General features: G+C 39.9%; 1 protein-coding gene across 1 annotated transcript in view; it reads right to left on the bottom strand.

Moving 5' to 3' along the window:
* Positions 1-362: 362 nt before the first annotated feature.
* cntn3b (contactin 3b) overlaps positions 363-22,446 on the bottom strand; it is a 180,095-nt gene continuing 158,011 nt past the window's right edge. The window contains exons 17-23 of the mRNA XM_060919261.1: positions 21,985-22,055; positions 20,864-21,098; positions 20,164-20,273; positions 10,498-10,684; positions 10,211-10,323; positions 1,072-1,237; positions 363-578 (exon numbers count right to left, since the gene is read on the bottom strand). Of these exons, the coding sequence (XP_060775244.1) occupies positions 484-578; positions 1,072-1,237; positions 10,211-10,323; positions 10,498-10,684; positions 20,164-20,273; positions 20,864-21,098; positions 21,985-22,055 (977 nt within the window). The 3' untranslated portion in view covers positions 363-483. The remainder of the gene's footprint in view (positions 579-1,071; positions 1,238-10,210; positions 10,324-10,497; positions 10,685-20,163; positions 20,274-20,863; positions 21,099-21,984; positions 22,056-22,446) is intronic.

Consider the following 22,446-nt stretch of genomic DNA (forward strand, 5'->3'; position numbering starts at 1 on the left):
GGCTGAAATAAAACTCTGATCTATTTTGTTGTTCACTTTGGTATGTAAATGGCCTTAAGGCATTGATTGCTTTCACAAACCAAGATGTGGAGGAGGTTAACATGAAAGAAGTGAGAGAGAGAGAGGAAAGTATTTTTGTGTCATCCAACTCAAGTTGCTCATCTCCTATATGATCATGCATGACAATTAATTCATCATTCTAGCAGTGGTAATCACTTTTCTTTGTTATTCTGACATGTTTCCATCTTGACAAATCCTTTCATTATTTATTTGGCATTTCAATATACTGCGGTGTCAGTGACACACGTATATGGGGCAATCCTATTAAGCCAGACAGAGATGGGTGGCAATAACAAGGGATGGGTTAAGAGCATGAAGTGTGTGTGTGTGTGTGTTTGTGTGTGTGTGTGTGTGTGTGTGTCTGAGAGCGAGAGAGAGAGAGATTGGAGTCAGGAGGAGATGCTGCTCACAAGAGAAAAACCTTCAGGAGGCGTTAAGGGCGACTAGTGCCGTTATGAGGAGGCGCGAGAGTGTGAGGGTGTCTCGTCTTCCTATTCCAGAACCTTGGGCTCCCATACCTAAAAAGAAAAAAAAAGATCATTTTTTTTAGAGTATAAAACACAATAAATCACAGCAATTATAGGACATCCTTTGTGCCAAACAATTTAAAATAGAGAATACACCTGAGAAGAGAATGCTCTCCAGTTCTACATTATTAATAGCTTTCAACAGCAAAGTACTTCGTGATGAAAAGACTCAGTGAAGGAGGAGCAAAATTAAAAAAAGAAACATGTTTTAATTTGATCAAAGGAGGAAGAAACCACTCTGCTGTTTCACAGGCCATTTTGCTTGGTTGTCAACAATGAACAATAAGGGGCTGACAGAGATGGATGGTGGACGGAACGTGAATTTCTAAAAAGGTCGGAAGCTCCAGCGTGGTACAAAAAAAAAGTCTATAATTCATGAATGGAGAGGAAAGTGGCTTATAATTTCTGTGCTCTTTGGATGATTGAATCACCATCAGAAGCCTATGAAGGAGTTCAGAAAGGGGGTAAGGGAAACAACACTTACTAAGTTGGTGAATATGGATAGGTTCACTTCCTTCTCCAAGGCCACCTTCACTCAGGCTCTTAATCTGTACGACGTAGTTATCATTGGGAGAGAGCGTCAGCTCCACTGTGGTTTTATTGGTGGTGATTGTGTACATGTCATTATTGCGGTGACGCCTGTACATTACCTGTAGGCAGTGAAAAACAGCACTTACTGAACTGAAATGTCACAAATGCATACAAGATGAAATAATAATAATCAAATTATGCAGCATAAGGCGACATTAAGAAAGCAGCCTGGACTCTGGTGAATGAATGGAACTACATAGGAAACCAAATGTGGCTGTGTGAAAGGTGACAGTAAAAATGTGAATGACAAAAACCACAAATGCACTATCTTCTAGATGGTTCTCTGACACAGGATAATGTTCACACACTTGCGCGCGCGCGCGCACACACACAATTTAAAATGTGTAAAGTTCCAGTTATCATCTCATTATGGTACACCCTGGACAAGTCACCAGGTCATTACAGGGCCAACACATTGACACAGACAACCATTCACACTCACACCTACAGTCAATTTAGAGTCACCAGTTAACCTAACCTGCATGTCTTTGGACTGTGGGGGAAACCGGAGCACCCGGAGGAAACCCACGCAGACACGGGGAGAACATGCAAACTCCGCACAGAAAGGCCCTCGCCGGCCACGGGGCTCGAACCCGGACCTTCTTGCTGTGAGGCGACAGCGCTAACCACTACACCACCATGCCGCCCAGTTCCAGTTATATAAAATTCATTGTTTATAATAGTCTGGATAAGCAACTAAGAGGACTAAATTGCGACAATAGTTACATTTTCATGCTTAACTATTAACAAAGACTATTTTAATTATTTTGGGGCTTAAGGCAAGCGTAAGCATGGGTAGGGTAGCTTCACTTCATTTTTCAACAGTCTGTACTGTACACCATGTCAAGTCATTTGGCTTCTGGCTTCCTGTATCATATGCAGTAAGATATGCAGTGGGGACAGGGAACGGGGGGTAGCCTTGAAACACTCATCAGTTTAATATATGGATTTTTAGAAAGACGTGATTAATTAGTGACACAGTTATGTTTGGTTTTGTAGTGGTGCTTCATGTTACCACATTTGACTAGGGCCATGGACTCTGAAAAGATGAGATGTCTGATTTGAATTTGATGTGGACAGAACTAATGCAGGACTGCACGGTGGTGTAGTGGTTAGCACTGTTGCCTCACAGCAAGAAAGTTCTGGGTTCGAGCCCAGTGGCCAACGGGGGCCTTTCTGTGTGGAGTTTGCATGTTGTCCCCATGTCTGTGTGGGTTTCCTCTGGGTGCTCCGGTTTCCCCCACAGTCCAAAGACATGCAGGTTAGGCTAATTGGTGGCTCTAAATTGACCGTGAATGGTTGTTTGTCTCTGTGTGTCAGCCCTGCGATGACCTGGCAACTTGTCCAGGGTGTACCCTGCCTTCGGCCCATAGTCAGCTAGGATAGGCTCCAGCTTGCCCGTGACCCTGCACAGGATAAGTGGTTATGGATAATGGATGGAGAACTAATGCATTCTTCTCTGTCCAACTGGCCTTAAACATTGCTTTCCTCAGTGATTTGTTCTGAAACAAACCATGTCCTTAGTTTGACAGTGAGACCAAAGAAGTTAAGTGAAATCGAAAGCTCAGAACCTGTAAAAACTTTTGCCCTTTTTGAGATAATGTTTGATGAGCTCTCTGATGGGCTGATGAGCTGCCTTCAGCCAAATAACTGACATAAAATGCAGGTGATATTACAGAAACTGAGATGGTTCATGTTTAGAATCACAGAACTATTAACATTAACTGTACATTATACAGTTTTATAAGTCTGTGGTCTGCCACTTAACACCAATGATTTACTTTGTTTTATATGAACGTTATCTACATGGCATGTAAATAAATGCAACACATTTAATCAAACTGGTCGTTTACCTTATTTGAAAGTGCTACCGTATAAGATGCTAAAAGTGCGATAAGTGCATTTTGATATAACTATGATCTAAGAACTACAAGGAAAATTCAGTCAAAGATTTCAGAGTAGAACACAAAAAGTTTCCTTATGCTGACATCTGCCAACAGATCATAACTGCTTTGCAAAACTCAAAACTGGGCAGATACGATGGCATCAAGATACACCGTCCATCAGACATAGTTTAATTGGATGAGATTTTGCAAAAATGTATCTCAGTGTAAGACAAAAATTGTGTAGCTTATCATTGACATCTTGGAGCAAACCTGTTGGCCCCACATCACACACACAGCAGATTATTGCACTGATCAAGCTTTAAAAGGTCAGCTGTAAACAGGCTTCAAGTTGAATTTGACTCATGTAGCGAGGTACCTAGAGGTAACATTGCTTTTAAGTAAAGTCATCAATCTCTCCAGAGGAAAATAGTGGCTTTACTGATGCCAAACAATGTTGCCTCTCATCTTCCATATCCAGGCTAAGTACTGAATGTTGATCTACTGCTCAAATGTCAACTCATTGCTAATTCTAACTCACTGCTAGAATTTGTTCTCCTTAATCACACATTAGCCACAAGGATTGATCAAGGTTAGCATAACCATGTTTGGGTTAAGGATATCATGTGTTTCCTCTGAAACAAGAACTACTTCGAACTGCTGCTTATGCAACGTCCTGTACTCGAGTTGAGGGGGGATGGGGGGGATGCCATCCCCCCTGGAATAAAAAATGGTCAAAATCATCCCCCCTCTAAAACGGGCATCCCCCCTCCCTTCCCTTGAGCAATTTTATCAATAAATGTGGACATTACTTCTATTTAACATTGGAATTAGAAATGCCATTCCACGTAGCTTTGCTGAAACTGAGCATACAATAAGCTACCGCGAGAGAGGGCATGCGCAAGCGAAGCGTTTGAGGAGGTGACATTCAGTTGGGGTTCCGTTATTTTTTATTTCATTCGGCGTCAGTGACAGCAGCGGATTGCAGCATCATGGCCAAGCGGAGTGGACAGCAAGACCTAAGCAAGTTCGGATTTAAGATCGCAAGAAAAAACATTTCAGGAGGTAAGTCAAGAGTTACGAATATCAGTCACACTTTCTGTGAGCCCACTATCATGCTGTAAAGTTACCGATATGTAGCCTAATTTGTGGGCGGCGGATAACAACACAGCTATCATAATGAATGTTAGTTTGGAGTCTAGCCAGCTATCGATAGCTTACTCAGGTTCATGTTAGCTTTGATTTCTTGTATAAGGCCATTAATTTAATCAGCCTGGACGTTCGTTTGTTATTCTTCAGGCAACAAAAAGTGTTATTCAAGACAGGAAGGCTAAAATAAACGACACTAGCAGTTTTGAAGGCTTCATTGCCTCATTAGAGAGCCGGTCACAACATGTAAGGCAGAGCAGGATTGGTGTAGGACTCGACAAAGTGTCTGCTAAAATGCAGCTTTCTTTTTCTTCGTCATAGGCTCTTCTTCTATCTCCTTTTCCCCTTTTCCCCTTTCCAAAGAAACTTTCCAAAGATGCCTGCTTTTAACTCATTTTGCTAGCTTGTATCCAGTATGTATCAAAGTGCTGGTATGTATTGAAGCAATGTATCAAAGTATCCAAGGCAGCTCCTTGGTAACCGTCAATGTTACGGTGTCACGTGACCTAGATAACAGCGGGAATCAACGTTACAGAAAGAATCCAGCCATTTTTCAAAGCTCAAATCCTCGTTCAGATAATAAATAAATCAGAAATAACATTATAATTATCTCATCTCATTATCTCTAGCCGCTTTATCCTGTTCTACAGGGTCGCAGGCAAGCTGGAGCCTATCCCAGCTGACTACGGGCGAAAGGCAGGGTACACCCTGGACAAGTCACCAGGTCATCACAGGGCTGACACATAGACACAGACAACCATTCACACTCACACCTACGGTCAATTTAGAGTCACCAGTTAACCTAACCTGCATGTCTTTGGACTGTGGGGGAAAACAGAACACCCGGAGGAAACCCACGCGGACAACATGCAAACTCCACACAGAAAGGCCCTCGCCGGCCACGGGGCTCGAACCCGGACCTTCTTGCTGTGAGGCGACAGCACTAACCACTACACCACCGTGCCGCCCCATTATAATTATATTTAATTAAATTATCTTATCCACTGCTCTTTATTCCAGATGACAGTCAGCAGCAACTGCAACACAGTGCGACAGGAGCTGGAGGGGGACCCGGAGTGTGAGACAATACAGGAGCAGGAACAAGCAGGAGAACCAACAGCTGAAGAGCTGAAGATTTACAATTTACTGTTGCTTGTTTTAGCTTATTGGTTACCTACCTACCTCTGTATTTAACTCAGTGTTCCCAATGTTCAGCTTTGAATAAAAATTCTATTGACATGATATGAAAAGATTCAGTTGTTCATTTACATTGCCTGCTGAGGTTTTAATAAATTATTTACCAAACGATTTAAAAGGAGCCTACCATGACTATGAAGTTACACTTCAAATTTGTCATCTGCATTTCACCCTAATATGGAGAATGTGGTAGGTATGTCAGCCAGGAGACTGACTAAATATGACACATGACATCCACACTGTGCATGTTTTACAGTAAAATACCAGTGTATTCTGTTTTTTACAACAATAAAAAGGGTACACAGTGTGTACTACACACTTTATCAGCACAAAATACTGTATGTCTGGTAAATGAACAAGGTCCACAGACCTACGTTGTGTGCAAACCCTCCTAAAAGCAAACCAGTTTCCCACCGACGGACCGACCGATGGGTCGACACGCGACTAAAAATTTCACCATCCCCCCGGTTTGATTTTACAACTCGACCACTGGCAACGTCATAGCGCTATCTACCCACTTCCACATATATGAGCTCACAGATGCCCATGATTGGCTACTGTCATTGTGATTGATAGAGGAAAGTGAGTATACCATTCCTCCCTGACAGCACAGCCAATTTTATTCTCTTCATCTGCTGAATGGCTGTGGCATCATTGAGATTTCAAACTGTTCATGCGATGTTGCAATTCAATGTCCTTTGGCTCTGATCTATGACAAAATTCAAATTTATAATCGCTTGATGATAGAGCGTGTTATTGTTGCTCCACTTGGTAGCTAATGTTACTGTCCTAAATCACAATACATTTGCAGCTGAATCTGAGTTTACAAGTGAGGAGGCAAAAGAGGACCAAAATGGTAGTGATGACATTTTATGGAGTTTTACAGGAACAGTTACTTCTTTGGGAAAAATATGTGAATGATACACTGTCTTCTACTGTCACTGCCTTGCATCTTTTTTTGAAGTTCAGTCACAAAATTACTATGAATGATGAAGTTTACTATAGTCACTTGAATTCTGATTGGACTGTTCAGTTGCCTGTGTGTCAGATTTCAGTACCAGACATGAAAAGTGGGCCACGTTTAAAAAAAAAAAAAAAAACCTCACACAATGTTATTTCAGATCTTTATAAAATAATAATAATAATTTTATCACAATACCACTTTACTTGCATAGTGTACAGTATAATGGCAAACATCAACAGGACTGTGGTCATGCATATACTTATCAATGATTGACTGATTAATTATGAACCGTTCACATGATTATTAATACACAAACAGCGAGTGTGTCACACTGTAAGTTTGGCATCTAAAGTGTGGCTGTATTCTGAGAAATTCTGAGAATGAGAGATGTTTGCAAATACTGTTAAAGGAAACTTTCAGGTAACGCTCCCAACGTATTTGAAAAGATGACACCCTTTAATTTTATCATCTTCAAGTTTCCTTACACAAAAACAAGTGTCATCTTATTGAGGGAAAAATTCCACCCACGTCTAGCTACTGACATCACAAACAAGACTGTAGACATTATGATGGATTTTCGTCTCAAAAGAGACATTTAATAAATTAGCCCCAGGCTAGCAGAAGTCACAAACACAGCGTCAGTTGTGGCTTATGTTAAAGGAGATACGCAGAACTTTTATTTTTAAATACATTTCTGAGTGGATAGTATCTTCATCCTTGACTCTTGTATGCTGCATAAATGGGAATAAAAAATATATATTTTTGAGAGTTAAAATCGATTGCAAAGTTGGCATTCGAGCTGCCCCGCTGAGCCAGCCAGCCCTGAGTGTGTGAAGTCACAGCAGAAACCGGTTTTAAGGTCGAGGACTTTGACAGCTATAGACCAAAGTCATATAAATAAAAATTTATGGTGAAAGTAAGAAATATCATTACCGACTTGCTCAGCTAAGACTGATTTGACTTCATTGATTGTGGGTTGACTCTCATTAAAACAGGATAGGTGTTATAACTTATGCAACATACATGTACATGCATGCATTTTCACTGATAAAATGTAAAAGGCTAATTAAATAATCAGATGAACTGAGACAATCACATGCTGAAGAAAATTAAATAATCTTATACCAGTAACTTAAATACACAATACAAGTTACATTTACATATACATATATTTACATATTAATCTAAATGCAGGTAAATAATGAGTGTTGTTGTTTTTGTTGTTTTATATCCAAATGATGATCTTTGCATCTGACCCATCTGTGTTCTCACTTCTTGAAGGCCTCAGTTCTCCATTCATTCACATCTTCCATGTAAGGGCGAGATATTGCTGCTGAGGCAAGCATATCCAGTGGAGAAATCAGACGGCTGCTCTACTCATTCTCCATTTTCTCCATACTGAGTACTCCGCCATTACTGCTCGTCTCAGGTAATTACTAAAACCTGGGATGGGACGGGATGGCACTGGTTTTAGCAACAACCACGGGAGGTCACTGCCCGTGGTTGTTGACTTCTCGCAAAACGTGTCCAAATCTTTGCAGTTTGAACATTCTTGGGCCATGAATGCAATGTAAATCCACCTTCTGTCATGTTGCTGCACCTGCCAGTAACACATCTACATGGCATGGCAATAAATTAGCTCAAATTGGAGGCTCGAAGTTGCAGTCAGCTCTGTGTTTTAGTATAGCAGAAATGGCGATGAGACTGAAAGCCTTCCTGCAGTGATGTCACAGATGTCAAGGTCATTCACTCAGACCACTACCTATATGAATCATTTTAATCATAAAAATGACTATATTAGATTTATTGTTAACGCTTAAAACTATTCCTGTGCCATTTTTGAGGTCTCAAGGCATTTATAAACAAAAAGTGAGGCCATAGTTCTGCATATCTCCTTTAAGTAAAAAATCCATGTCTGCAGGGACTGTATATTGCAACCTGATTTATGACAGTGTTTAGTTTCTCTTTGAGCTTCTTTACCTACTGAGTGGACATTTTGATATAGGTTCAAATGAGCTGCTCATGGTACAACCCCGATTCCAAAAAAGTTGGGACAAAGTACAAATTGTAAATAAAAACGGAATGCAATAATTTACAAATCTCAAAAACTGATATTGTATTCACAATAGAACATAGACAACATATCAAATGTCGAAAGTGAGACATTTTGAAATTTCATGCCAAATATTGGCTCATTTGAAATTTCATGACAGCAACACATCTCAAAAAAGTTGGGACAGGGGCAATAAGAGGCTGGAAAAGTTAAAGGTACAAAAAAGGAACAGCTGGAGGACCAAATTGCAACTCATTAGGTCAATTGGCGATAGGCCATTAACATGACTGGGTATAAAAAGAGCATCTTGGAGTGGCAGCGGCTCTCAGAAGTAAAGATGGGAAGAGGATCACCAATCCCCCTAATTCTGCGCCAACAAATAGTGGAGCAATATCAGAAAGGAGTTCGACAGTGTAAAATTGCAAAGAGTTTGAACATATCATCATCTACAGTGCATAATATCATCAAAAGATTCAGAGAATCTGGAAGAATCTCTGTGCGTAAGGGTCAAGGCTGGAAAACCATACTGGGTGCCCGTGATCTTCGGGCCCTTAGACGGCACTGCATCACATACAGGCATGCTTCTGTATTGGAAATCACAAAATGGGCTCAGGAATATTTCCAGAGAACATTATCTGTGAACACAATTCACCGTGCCATCCGCCGTTGCCAGCTAAAACTCTGTAGTTCAAAGAAGAAGCCATATCTAAACATGATCCAGAAGTGCAGACGTCTTCTCTGGGCCAAGGCTCATTTAAAATGGACTGTGGCAAAGTGGAAAACTGTTCTGTGGTCAGACGAATCAAAATTTAAAGTTCTTTATGGAAATCAGGGACGCCATGTCATTTGGACTAAAGAGGAGAAGGACAACCCAAGTTGTTATCAGCGCTCAGTTCAGAAGCCTGCATCTCTGATGGTATGGGGTTGCATTAGTGCATGTGGCATGGGCAGCTTACACATCTGGAAAGACACCATCAATGCTGAAAGGTATATCCAGGTTCTAGAGCAACATATGCTCCCATCCAGATGACATCTCTTTCAGGGAAGACCTTGCATTTTCCAACATGACAATGCCAAACCACATACTGCATCAATTACAGCATCATGGCTGCGTAGAAGAAGGGTCTGGGTACTGAACTGGCCAGTCTGCAGTCCAGAGCTTTCACCCATAGAAAACATTTGGTGCGTCATAAAACGGAAGATACGACAAAAAAGACCTAAGACAGTTGAGCAACTAGAATCCTACATTAGACAAGAATGGGTTAACATTCCTATCCCTAAACTTGAGCAACTTGTCTCCTCAGTCCCCAGACGTTTACAGACTGTTGTAAAGAGAAAAGGGGATGTCTCACAGTGGTAAACATGGCCTTGTCCCAACTTTTTTGAGATGTGTTGTTGTCATGAAATTTAAAATCATCTAATTTTTCTCTTTAAATGATACATTTTCTCAGTTTAAACATTTGATATGTCATCTATGTTCTATTCTGAATAAAATATGGAATTTTGAAACTTCCACATCATTGCATTCCGTTTTTATTCACAATTTGTACTTTGTCCCAACTTTTTTGGAATCGGGGTTGTACATAGTTATTCAACAAAATGAATAAATATCACTGAAGAGGTCTGGATATTTATTGTTTAAGGCTTTACTGCTCTTCTAGTTGCTAATACAGTGTCATGATGATTAATGGACTTTAAAAAAGCTGTAATAATAATATCGATATTTGTAACTAATTTTGTGCTGATTTATCATTTCTTAAAATTTACTTTCTCTCCTGACACCTACCACATATCCAGTGACTTCAGACTCAGTATCCAGAGCGATGACTGGGTCCCACTGCAGTGTGAGCTGCGAGCCTATCAGAGTCCACTCCACATTTTGCGGTGGCTGCCCTGGAGCTGAAGGGATGAAAGGAATATAGCAACATAGAAGCACATTAGCATTGTGGTTGTTTTAGTCTCCACTATTTCATCACTACACTCTTACTGTCACTATTAAGGTAGGCTTGCAGAGACAGCAGTTCTCGTAAACATCTGGAACCAAAGCCTAAGTAACCCTAGTAGGATACTCACGTGGTTTCTTAGTGGTAGCATTAACAGGCAGAGACTGAGGGCCGCTTCCCGCAGTATTGAAGGCACACACAGCTAAATAGTATAGCGTGTTGCCCTGAAGACCGCTAACACTGACCACAGTGGAGTTGTTGCTGATTCTCACTTTACCTACAGTTTCCGGCTTAGTGTCATCTTCCCAGTACACCACCTGCACACAACAGAGAAAGAGCATGGATAAAAGCACAGATGAGATTGAATACAATCAAGACACAAGTGATACAAATGATTCATATGAAATTCAGACTGAAATCACTTTCCATGTGTGAAGGAAGCTTGAAGAAATGTATATATTTTTCAATGCATGTTAATGCAGCCGAATTAAAAAAAAAAAATGTTCGAATGCTGAGTTCTGAATAAAACATCCTAATTAAGACACTGAGAATAATGATATTGATCCAGAACTCCCATCTGATTTACTGGATGCCGTTCTACTGAGATCTATAATCGGTTACTGGTCCAAATGGATATTAAGGGATCGCTGCTTATTGTATTTCACTGAAGTGGATCAATAGCTGGTCACTAAGGTCACGTGGTATCATTCTAATTATATTAAGGCATCACGTCAGAATCAATAATCAACTGAATAATCATTGACATCTTTCCTACAGTATGCTGCTGGCCGAACACATTACAGTATATCAATAACTGCAGGGAATGTGGATTCCCGGTGAAAGGGTGTTTCATTGATTTTCTAGAGGATGAAATTTCGCTTAACACTTCGCTGTGCACAGCTGAATAATAATTTTTTATAAGGAAATGAAATAATAAATTATTAATCCCAGGTCATATATTCTATCAGTGTTTAGATCTTACATGTCAGAAGAGTTAAATCAATGAATAATTACACTATAATGAGATTTGCCCAAAGGACTTCCTTCCTAAATGAGCTTACCTTTTTTTTTTTTATTCACTGAGGATCGTTTGGAACATTATATGACAGCAATGTGTGATGTGACCGCAATTCTTGTATTAAAAAAAAAGGATATAATTATAGTTTTTTTCTACATGCTTGCCAGGAAGTTATGATCAATAGATTAGAAAGCTGAGTGTTCTTTAACAGGACATTAGGTGTTTGGGACTGTAACTAATAAAGGATAGCAGAAGAGAAGACAGAATAAAGAAAGGATCATCGCTCCAAAGACTGATATCAGGAAACAAATTCACACATGATTAGACATCACTGCTGCTACAGCTTACCAAATAACCACTCATTGAGGAACCATTAATTTACATGTGGACTGAGCAATTGTCCTATATATGTGACAGCCAGGGAAAACCATTCACATGGACAAATAATTTTCTAAACCGAAATTGTCAATAATATAATGTGTAATAAAAACTGTAGTATTAAATTAGAAAAGAATGAAAAATAGAAGTATTTTTGCTAGTGTTCTCAGATTTTTGGACTCCACTGTAAATATATTGAAAGTGGTGTCTCTTTTTAACATCACAAGTTATAGGATTTTAAAATCTGGTGACATTAAAAAAAAAAAAGTGTCTCTGCTGAGACACACCGACACACTGATTGTCGACCTTTAAGTTTCATTTAATTTAATATGTAATAAATAATATATTCAAGTTATAAAAGGCACACACACCAATATTTTGTTGGACCACCCTTAGCTTTGATTACTGCATGCATTCACTGTGGCATTGTTTTGACAACCTTATGCAATGTCACAACATTTATTTCCAGCCAGAGTTGCATTAACTTTTTGTAGAGATCTTGTATTGAGGATGGGAGACTCCAACCAATCTGTAAAGTCTTCTCCAGCACATCCTAAAGACTTTAATGGGGTTAAGGTCAAGATTCTATAGTGGTAAATTCATGTGTGAAAATGATTCCTCATGCTTTCTGAACCACTCTTGCACAATTTGAACACTAATTTTATGCCTGTGCAAACAAACAAACAAACAAACAAACAAACAAACAAATGGGATATTCTGGTCATTCAGTATATTCAGGCCGTCAGCTGTCTTCAGTTTATTGCCACATAACGTTGCTGAGCCTCGACCTGACCAATTGAAATAACCACAGATCATAACGCTGCCTCCAGAGGCTTGTACAGTGGCCACTATGCATGATGGATGCATCACTTAATGTGCTTCCCTTCTTAACCTGACACACCCATCACTCAGGAAGAGAGTAAATCTGAACTTATCAAACCACATGACCTTTTGCCATTGCTCCAGAGTCCAATCTTTATGCTCCCTAGTAAACTGAAGCCTTTTCTCCTGATTAGTCTCACTAACAAGTGGTTTTCTTATGGTCAAATGGCTATTTAGTGCCAATCCTGAGTTTCTGTCACATTGTGCATGTAAAATAGCTTTTACTTCTGCTATTAAACATAGCCATGAGTTCTACTCTTGATTTTTTACAAGTTGACCTCATCAAGTGTTTAAGTGATCTCTACTCACAATCAGTCATGATTTTTTTCCAACACATTTCTTCCAGGAAGTTGATGGTTCACTACTATCCTTCCAGGTTTTGATAATGCATTTGAGAGTTAGCTTGAAGGAGGCCAATAATTTGACTCTTCAGAAACACAGTAACATCTCTTCCATGACCACGGGCTATCCCTTCTGACATGACTGTTAATGAAATGAGAAGCTAGTCACTGCATCAGTTAGGGTTAAACGAATTATTACCAGCTGAAACACATTAATAACTGCAGTAATTATCCAATCAAAGGCTCCTAATTATTTGCTTATTTAAATCCAATTTTTTATGTCCTTTATTTTTTAGATTGATTCCTTTTTATTCCAGAAGTCATTTTATATTTAATAATAAATGTTGTTGCCTCTAAATGATCTCAGATAGGATCTTAACCTGATTTAAAATTATCCTCAACAAACAGGCTACAGAAAACAAATACACACCTACTGCTACAATTGTAATCTAATCTACATATGGAAAAACAACAATACTGCCAAATTTTAAGAATTATAACAGGAAATGAGTCCTCACTTTGATTATCAGCAATATCCATATCAATGCCTGTCTCATCACTTGAGGTAAAACAAATTTAAACACATCGTTGTTTCTACTTTTTGCTCATCCCTGTTCACACTAAAAAACAGTAGGGAAATAATTGATGATTTATCAACACAGTTATGTTCTTCTAGCTATATTCATTGATTTTCTATTAATAAAACATTTTACAACTTGTCCATGTGTTCAGAATATGTATCCACTCTTGACTTTATTGACAATGGGAGAGTGCAGAAACATCTTGGAGAGCTAGTGTCAGGAACTACACTACCCATCAGCCCCTGCACATCAAACGATGAACTTGTCACATGGTCATACATCACCCTCACTTGTGTCTTGTTGTGTCTAATTTAACATCCTATTTAAGTTTTGTTTATGATGTGCTTGGTTGTCTTGAGTTTGTTGTGTGTCGCTCATGCTAAGGTCTGTTCTTTGTCTATAGTTCATGGTCATGCCTATAGTTTTGCTTTGGTTTTGTGTGTGTGTGTGTGTGTGTGTGTGTGTGTGTGTGGTGCTATATTTAAAAATAATAATAAAAAAAATCTGCACTTGCATCCGCCTTCACCTCATTATCGTGACAACTTGAGAATCACTATCTGACTTGGGACAAGCTGAAATGATTAAGCTTATGACCAATTTGCAAGAGATAAAAAAAAGATCAAAGCCTGACGTTCAATGTGTAAGGAAATCATACGTCCTAGCAAAGATTTGTTAAACTGGCTCCTTCCGAAACACAATCATTGCAGACAGCCGAGACAGCACAACTGAAACATTTGATTTAACATTTCATTTAAATGAGTCCATGTTCAGGGGAAAAAAATCAAACTGGTTTGAAATAATATATGCAGATATATAAGGTTTTTAGGAAGCATCTTCAATTTCCATTCTCATGGGGTTTACTCGGTGCATGTAGTGTATGTAATTTAGTTAGGTATGATGTATATACAGTATGTAGTCCACTAAGTAACAGAAGCAGCACCTCAATTTTCCTTTACTGAGATCAAAGACTTCATTCAACTAATGCAACTTGTGAAGGATTTCCTTCATTACATGTCTCCACACTGTGCAAAAAATTACAAGTGAGTGAACATTGTGGTAGGTCATTTGATGTGCTTGGTGTGTGTGTGTGTGTGTGTGTGCGCGCGCGCGCCTATGTCTGATAGTGCTGTATTATTGCATTAGAAAAGCGGTTGTAAAACCCCTACTGAAAAAGAATAACCTGGATGTCTCAGTACTCAACAACTACAGGCCCAAATCAAATTTGCCATTCGTTGGTAAAATAATTGAAAAAATTGTTTTTAATCAATTAACTGCCTTCCTGACATCAAACGGATGTTTTGATAAGTTTCAGTCAGGTTTTCGTGCCAATCATAGCACTGAAACAGCTCTTACTAAAGTCATGAATGACCTACGTCTTAATTCTGATGCTGGTAAAGCATCAGTCTTGGTGCTTTTAGACTTAAGTGCTGCATTTGACACGGTAGATCATTTCATACTGTTACATCGACTGGAGCATTGGGTTGGATTTACTGGTATAGTAATCAACTGGTTAAAATCTTACCTACAACAAAGATTTTTTTATGTGGCCATTGGAGGCCACAGTTCATCACCCGTGTCCTTGAACTGTGGGGTTCCCCAGGGCTCAATCCTGGGACCATTACTATTCAACCTTTATATGCTCCCACTTGGACAAATTATTAAGAATAACTCAATAAACTTCCATAGCTATGCAGATGACACTCAGCTTTACTTAGCTATGTCACCTAATGACTATGCCCCTCTTGAGTCTCTTCATAGATGCACTGACCAAATTAACAAATGGATGTCTCACAATTTTCTTCAGCTGAACGCAGATAAAACTGAAGTAATTATACTTGGCAAAAAGGAGGAAAGGCTTAGGATTGCCACTGTTCTTGAAACTAAGGGGCTTAAAGCAAAGGATACTGTCAAAAACCTTGGTGTCCTTATTGACAGTGAACTTAACTTCAACAGTCATATGAAAGTGGTAAAAAAGTCTGCATTCTATCACCTAAAAAACATTTCTAAACTCAGGGGTCTCATGTCAAAGCATGATCTAGAAAAACTTATTCATGCTTTCATCTCCAGTAGGGTTGATTACTGCAATAGCCTTTTCACAGGTCTTCCAAAAAAGACCATCAAAGAGCTTCAACTAATCCAAAATGCAGCAGCAAGGGTTCTTACAAGAACAAAAAGGGTAGTCCATATCACTCCAATCCTAAGGTCTCTCCACTGGCTCCCAGTGAACTATAGAATTGACTTTAAGACATTACTTTTTCTATTTAAAACATTAAATGGGATGGGACCCAGCTACCTACTGGATATGTTTCAATTATATGCACCAACTAGGTCTCTAAGATCACAGGAGAAAAACTTGCTAGTAATACCAGCTGTCAAAACGAAGTGTGGTGAAGCAGCCTTTAGTTGCTATGCTGCTAAGCTTTGGAACCAACTTCCAGATGATATCAAAAATGCTCCTACTGTTGTTAGTTTTAAATCCAGGCTCAAGACAAAGCTGTTTTCAGATGCTTTCACTTGATTAATTTTTACCTAAAGTGTAATTAATTTCCTTTAACATAATTTATTTTAATTTTGATTTTAATGATTTTACATTAATTCTTTATTTTAATTTTTTTTTTTATTTTGGATTTTAATGATTTCACTTTTACTTTAATTCTTTGTTACTGTTCTTATGCTTTTATTTTTTGTGAAGCACATTGAATTGCCTGTGTGTATGAAATGCACTATACAAATAAACTTGCCTTGCTTTGCCTTGCCTTAGAGGTGGTTGAATGAAATCTTGTTGGATGCTGATACTGAACTGTCTGTAATAATTTATACATAAAACTAGTGCTTCCAGAATATAAGGGAGATTTTAGGCCATGGTATAGATGAAGAATTAATTAATTGCTCCTCATGTAATGTCACATTACTGAGCAATGGCTCTCCAATTGACCCATGCCATCTCTTTATGTTATACCAGTGCAACTCCTGTATTCATCCATTCTTAAACCAGCTTTATGCTGTGATCTCAGCAGTATTTTAGACCAGTGTTTGTCAACACCTGGGCCACAGCCCATTAGTGGGCCATGATTTTTTTTGAAGTTGAAGCTAATTTTTTGGAGGGTACAATTGCTGGGTTGCATCATATCCACCTCATTAGATATGCAAGACATGAAGTGGTGGTTAGCTAAGCTCACTGTTCACAAAGTGTTACTATCGCTGGGGCACCTTGATAGTCATTAAAATGCCCTACACTTGCTTTGTTTCGGGCTGCTTGAATCAAACAAACCATGAAACTGATAAAAGTTCCTTCTGGGTTCTCCGTAAAGTGATAAATGGTGAAAGACCAAATGATTTTACCAAAAGACAATGAGAAAGGTGGCTCTTGAACCTTTCACTGTGATAGAAGGGAACTGAGTTGAAGAATGCTCGAGTTTGCAGTGATCACTTTGCGAAAGGTTTGTAAATTGCTCTGATTTATTTTGTTTGGATTCACAAATCACTTTTCTTGCAATTTTCCATCATTTTGGGATGTTTTGAAGTTCAGGAGATGCTTCAGTCCTCAGATGTGATTTTGCTTACTGTTTTATCATGGTCACCATATTGTAAACTAACACGTATATAACACACGTAATACCCAGGGCTTTAAAGGGGTTTCTGTAGATCTTTGTGAATGATTTACCTGGAAGAGAAGAGCAGGGAGGATTGAGAATCAAGCAGCTGTGGTTTGTTTACACCCAATACTAAAGCTTGTAGCATCCTAGCAACCATCAAAAAGACGCGTACAAAAAGCCCAGAAATGCCCACTTACCTGGGCATAAATGATACAGGATTTATCTTGTTGTGTCTTGATCCCCAGATCTTTAACCCAGCCACATATAAAAAGTTGTATGCCTCCATGCTTTTCCAGGTTTTCATCTGTTTGTCCATGCAGAAAGATGTCTGCAGCACCAGGTAGTTTAAGATGTCGGGGAAGTCAACGGATGGATAATTTTCCAATTTGTAGGAAAAATCCTTCTTTGTTAGCATCTTCTTCTTTTGGCTGCTCCCGATTAGGGGTCGCCACAGTGGATCTTTCGTTTCCATTGCTCTCTGTCTTCCGCATCCTTCTCTACCACACCTGCCACTTTCATGTCCTCTCTCACCGCATCCATGTATCTCCTCTTTGGCCTTCCTCATTTTCGTTTGCCTGGCAGCTCCATCCTCAACATTCTCCTTCCCACATGCTCTGCATCTCTTCTCAGGATGTGCCCATACCATCTCAGTCTCATCTCATACCATCCCTTCTTTGTTAGCATGTAAGGATCTAATCCCATTGAGTGGTTTCTATATCCACTTCTTTTGAGCGTACTTCTTGGTTTTAATAACTTGCTTGTTTGCTGTACACAAACACAGCAATAAGTTCTTGTCTTAATGGACCAGACTCCACTTTTGGATCATTTTTGACTGAGAATGCCCAGCACGCAGGGTTTTACATTGGCTTCTGGCACATCCATACAGTTTTAAATCCATCTATCCATCCATCTTCTACAGCTTGTCCAGATCCAGGTCATGGGGGTAGCAGCCTAAGCAGATCAGCTCAGACATCCCTCTCCCCGGCCACCTCCATCAGCTCTTCCGGGGGAATACCGAGGCGTTCCCAGGCCAGCCGAGAGATGTAATCTCTCCAGCGTGTCCTGGGTCTGCCCTGGGGTCTCCTTGTGGTGGGGCATGCCCAGAAAACCTCCCTTTGGAGGCGTCCGGGGGCATCCTAACGAGGTGCCTGAACCACGTCAACTGACTCCTTTCGATGTGGAGGAGCAGCGGTTCTACTCTGAGTCTCTCCCAAATGACCAAGCTTCTCACCCTGTCTCTAAGGGAGAGCCCAGCTACCCTGCAGAGAAAACTCATTTCTGAGTCTCTCCCAAATGACCAAGCTTCTCACCCTGTCTCTAAGGGAGAGCCCAGCTACCCTGCAGAGAAAACTCATTTCTACCGCTTGTATCCGCGATCTCATTCTTTCGGTCACTACCCATAGCTCGTGTCCATAGGTGAGAGTGGGAACGTAGATGGACCAGTAAATTGAGAGCTTTGCCTTTTGGCTCAGCTCTCTCTTTACCACAACAGACCGGTTTAGTGTCTGCATCACTGCTGACGCTGCCCCGATCCGTCTGTCCAACTCCCGCTCCCCCTTACCCTCACTTATGAACAAAACCCGAGATACTTAAACTCCTCCACTTGAGGTAGCAACTCTCCCCTGACCCGGAGTAGGCACTTCACCCATTTCCAGCTGAGCGCCATGGCCACGGACTTGGAGGTGCTGATCCTCATCCCAGCCGCTTCGTACTCGGCTGCAAACCATCCCAGAGCATGTTGTAAGTCACAGATTGATGAAGCCAACAGGACCACATCATCCACAAAAAGCAGAGATGTGATCCTGCTGCCACCAAACTGGACACCCTCCGCCCCTTGGCTGCACCTAGAAATTCTGTTCTTAAGTTATGAACAGAACCGGTGACAAAGGGCAGCCCTGGCAGAGTCCAACATGCCTACGATACCTACAATTGAAAACAGTTTGTTTTTATTGCATTTACCTAATTCCTGGGCTCCCATCTGTAACAGGGAGTGATGTTGCATCCCATTAATATACTTTACAATAGATTATTAGATTCTAATAGAATATTTGAGTCAAAAGAATTGGGGATCTTTTTTAATGGGCCCTGACTCGTTACAAGTATGAATAGGTAGGCCTTAAAGTAGAAAAGGTTGAGAAACCCTATTTTAGACTATTATGACTTATCACAGTCTATGAGATGATGCCAATAAAATCATGGCTAAATTCTATAACAGACTGTGTGATAATTTCTCTCCATTTCAGATTATATGATGAATATTCTCTAATGAGAGACCTGCGATTAAAGAACATTCTGCTTCCATCATCGATCAGTTGATCCGGGTTCATGGAGAAAATGGGGTTGCATAAACAGAGACAGTCTTCACACTGAGCTTGAGGTAACAAGATATTTTTCTGTCCTTTCGCATGTTTTATTTATATTTATAGCTGTCTCTTGAGTTTCGCATCATCCTGGACCATCCTCCTATTGGTGGCTTTTATAGAAGTGTTGTAACAGTGTTCACAGTCTTCTTCTTCTTCTTCTTTTGGCTGTTCCAGTTAGGGGTTGCCACAGCGGATAATGTCCCTCCATCTCCTCCTGTCCTTCGTATCTTTTTCTGTTGCACTAACCGTTCTCATGTCCTCCTTCACCACATTCATAAATCTCATCTTTGGTCTTCCTAGTTTCCTTCTACCTGGCAACTCCATCTCCAGCATTTTTTCCCCCACAGTGTTCTCTTTAGTAAAAAATGATCACATTGCTAGAACTTTGTTCTCAGTGGGTTGCAATGACACTAAATTGGCCAATGGTAAGCCCATCACATTTTGCATTCTAAGACCACCATATTTACAAAGACCATCATATTATAATAAATTGAATGCATTAGAACATGTAAAAGATAGTGATCATGTTTTGAATTGTTCATACAAAAAAGGTAAATTGATTATTTTGACTCAAACAGAGGGGCTAAACCTGCCAAGCTAGGCTGATTATTAAGGATTTATATCAATAACGTTGTACCTCATAGCCGAGTACTCTCTCAGGGCTCGAGTGTACTGCTTCCCAGCTGACTTCGATGTCGGAGGCAGAGAGGATTCTTGCCACAACTCTCTCAGGTGCTATGCTCGGCACTGCAAATGAAGCGGAAAGACCAGAAAGGTTTTTGTTCTCTTATTCAGCAACTTCATACGCAGAATTGTATTAATGCCTGAGAATAAACTCCCTAGACACACCTGAGAGAACCCCCACTTCATTTTAATGGGATCTGTGACTGGCAGAGAGGAAGACAATCTGCTGGGCAAATTCAATTAACACTGTAGCTCACAGACAGGCCCGTAAATGTCGGGCAGGATTTGCCGTAATCTATTGCTGTAATAACTAATATCAGGTTGACGCCCTTGCTGCAGGAGTGTATGTGTGGGGAAGAGCTGTCTACATCAACTTAGTTCAGCATTACTATTCAAGGTCATGTCTCTGTGTGAGGCACAGAGCTGAGGGTGGGAGTGTTTGGAAGCGTAGGCACCAGTGCTGTGCCTAGAAGTAGTCATTCAATGAGACAAGATATAATTTGGAAGATGTGCATGATAAAATGTCTTCAAGATTACAACATATCAGGTAACCATCAGTTACTACAGCTAGATATTCAAAATAAGCCAGATGAGTGATAATCTTAATAAATGAATGGTAGTGTATACAACTACATATCCAGGATTATGCTAACCTTCCTCTGCTGAGAACACAGTGACAATGGAGCTGAAGGGTCCTTCCCCACGGTTATTAAAAGCACCCACTTTGATGTCAAAGGGCGAGAAAGGTGGTAGTGTGTCGTTTCGGTAAACATATCGTGCTACAGTGGACGAGGAGATCACTGCCCGGGTCCAGGTGACTGTGCCCGCTGGTCGGAAAGCAACGATGTAACCAAAGCCTTCTCCATTCTGTAGCTCCTCTGGGACTGGCTGGGGGTGGAACATAAGACTGTAGTGATATTAAAACACATTTAGAGCAACACGCCGGCCGCCCCACACTTCAGAAGAACATGAGTCAATTATAACATATACTGCTATAACACAGCTGTTTTTTCCTCAGTAGATTTTAAACTCCTCCATCATATCAAAAAAGCTGAAACAAAAATTCCTGTCTTATTCTGAAGTTCTAAATTTAGTAGAGGTGAACTATCAGTCTTGCCACTGTGGGAAGCAGTGGAAAGGAAAAAAAAAACAGCTGAATTAATTGCAGTGAATAGTAAAATGTGTGGATGTCTTGGGGTTTTGGAAAGTTAAATATGAATATTCCTACAGAGAATAAATAACTCATATAGTATGTCATATAGACTATGTCATGTAGCTTTACCTTGCTGAACTTACTGAAGCAAGAGTTTCCTACATCCACAGGTTTTTCATTGAGTTTTAAATCTCAATTTCTAATTTTAATTGTAAAAACTTGAATTTTTACACATTAAATTGATATGTATTCAATTAGACCTGTGTTACAGGACTCTTTAGAAGCTTCCCTGAGGCAATGCATTATTGTAGCTTTCCCTGATGCCATTTGGTAATGAAATAGAGGACTTTTCCACTACCAAAGCGCTTTCGCTCTGTATTGGGGTTTCAGCACATTGACAACCATTTAAGGGAGAAGAAAACTTCAAAGGAACCTTCTAGCCCTTTAGTTGAATCCCATTTGGAGTGGAGGAAATGATGCCGAAAAACCTGCCCAGAGAGAGGAGGGTTTCGGGAGCAGCAGAGCTCATAAAACGGCTCCATTCAATTCCACACAATTAAGCAAGAAGCCCTAGACTAACCACTGTGGGAGGGAGACAGTAAAATCTGATAAACGACTTACCTCCCATGTTATCACTAATTCTGACTTGGTGCCGCCCCCTCCTCCTACATCAGTGGGAGCTGTATCAGGAACTGCAGGGTAAAATAAATAAAGAAATAAAGCACTGTCAGACATTTAAACTATATGTTTTGCTTACATTTAAATATGTAAATGTGGAATGATGCTAAATATCGTTTGTCTAATATGAAACATTATGTGCTTAGCTTATTTTTTTTTAATGGATATGAAACAAATCATGTTTATAATACAGATGTTTGTTCAGGTCATTTGACCTGAGAGTAAGAAGATGAAAGTATAGTGCTTGGTGTGTTTGTAAATGTGAGACAGAATGATTTTAGTTCTTGTCACAGCTTTCATTTCAAATTACACTCAGGATTTGCAAGCATTTACAAGGCGTTTAGTGCTTCTATTTCCACAGAGGCAATTCTAGAGTCTGTTGTGGCCCCAAGCAAAAATTTCCAG

The sequence above is a fragment of the Neoarius graeffei genome, chromosome 4 (assembly GCF_027579695.1).
Source record: "Neoarius graeffei isolate fNeoGra1 chromosome 4, fNeoGra1.pri, whole genome shotgun sequence".
NCBI classification, from domain to species: domain Eukaryota; kingdom Metazoa; phylum Chordata; class Actinopteri; order Siluriformes; family Ariidae; genus Neoarius; species Neoarius graeffei.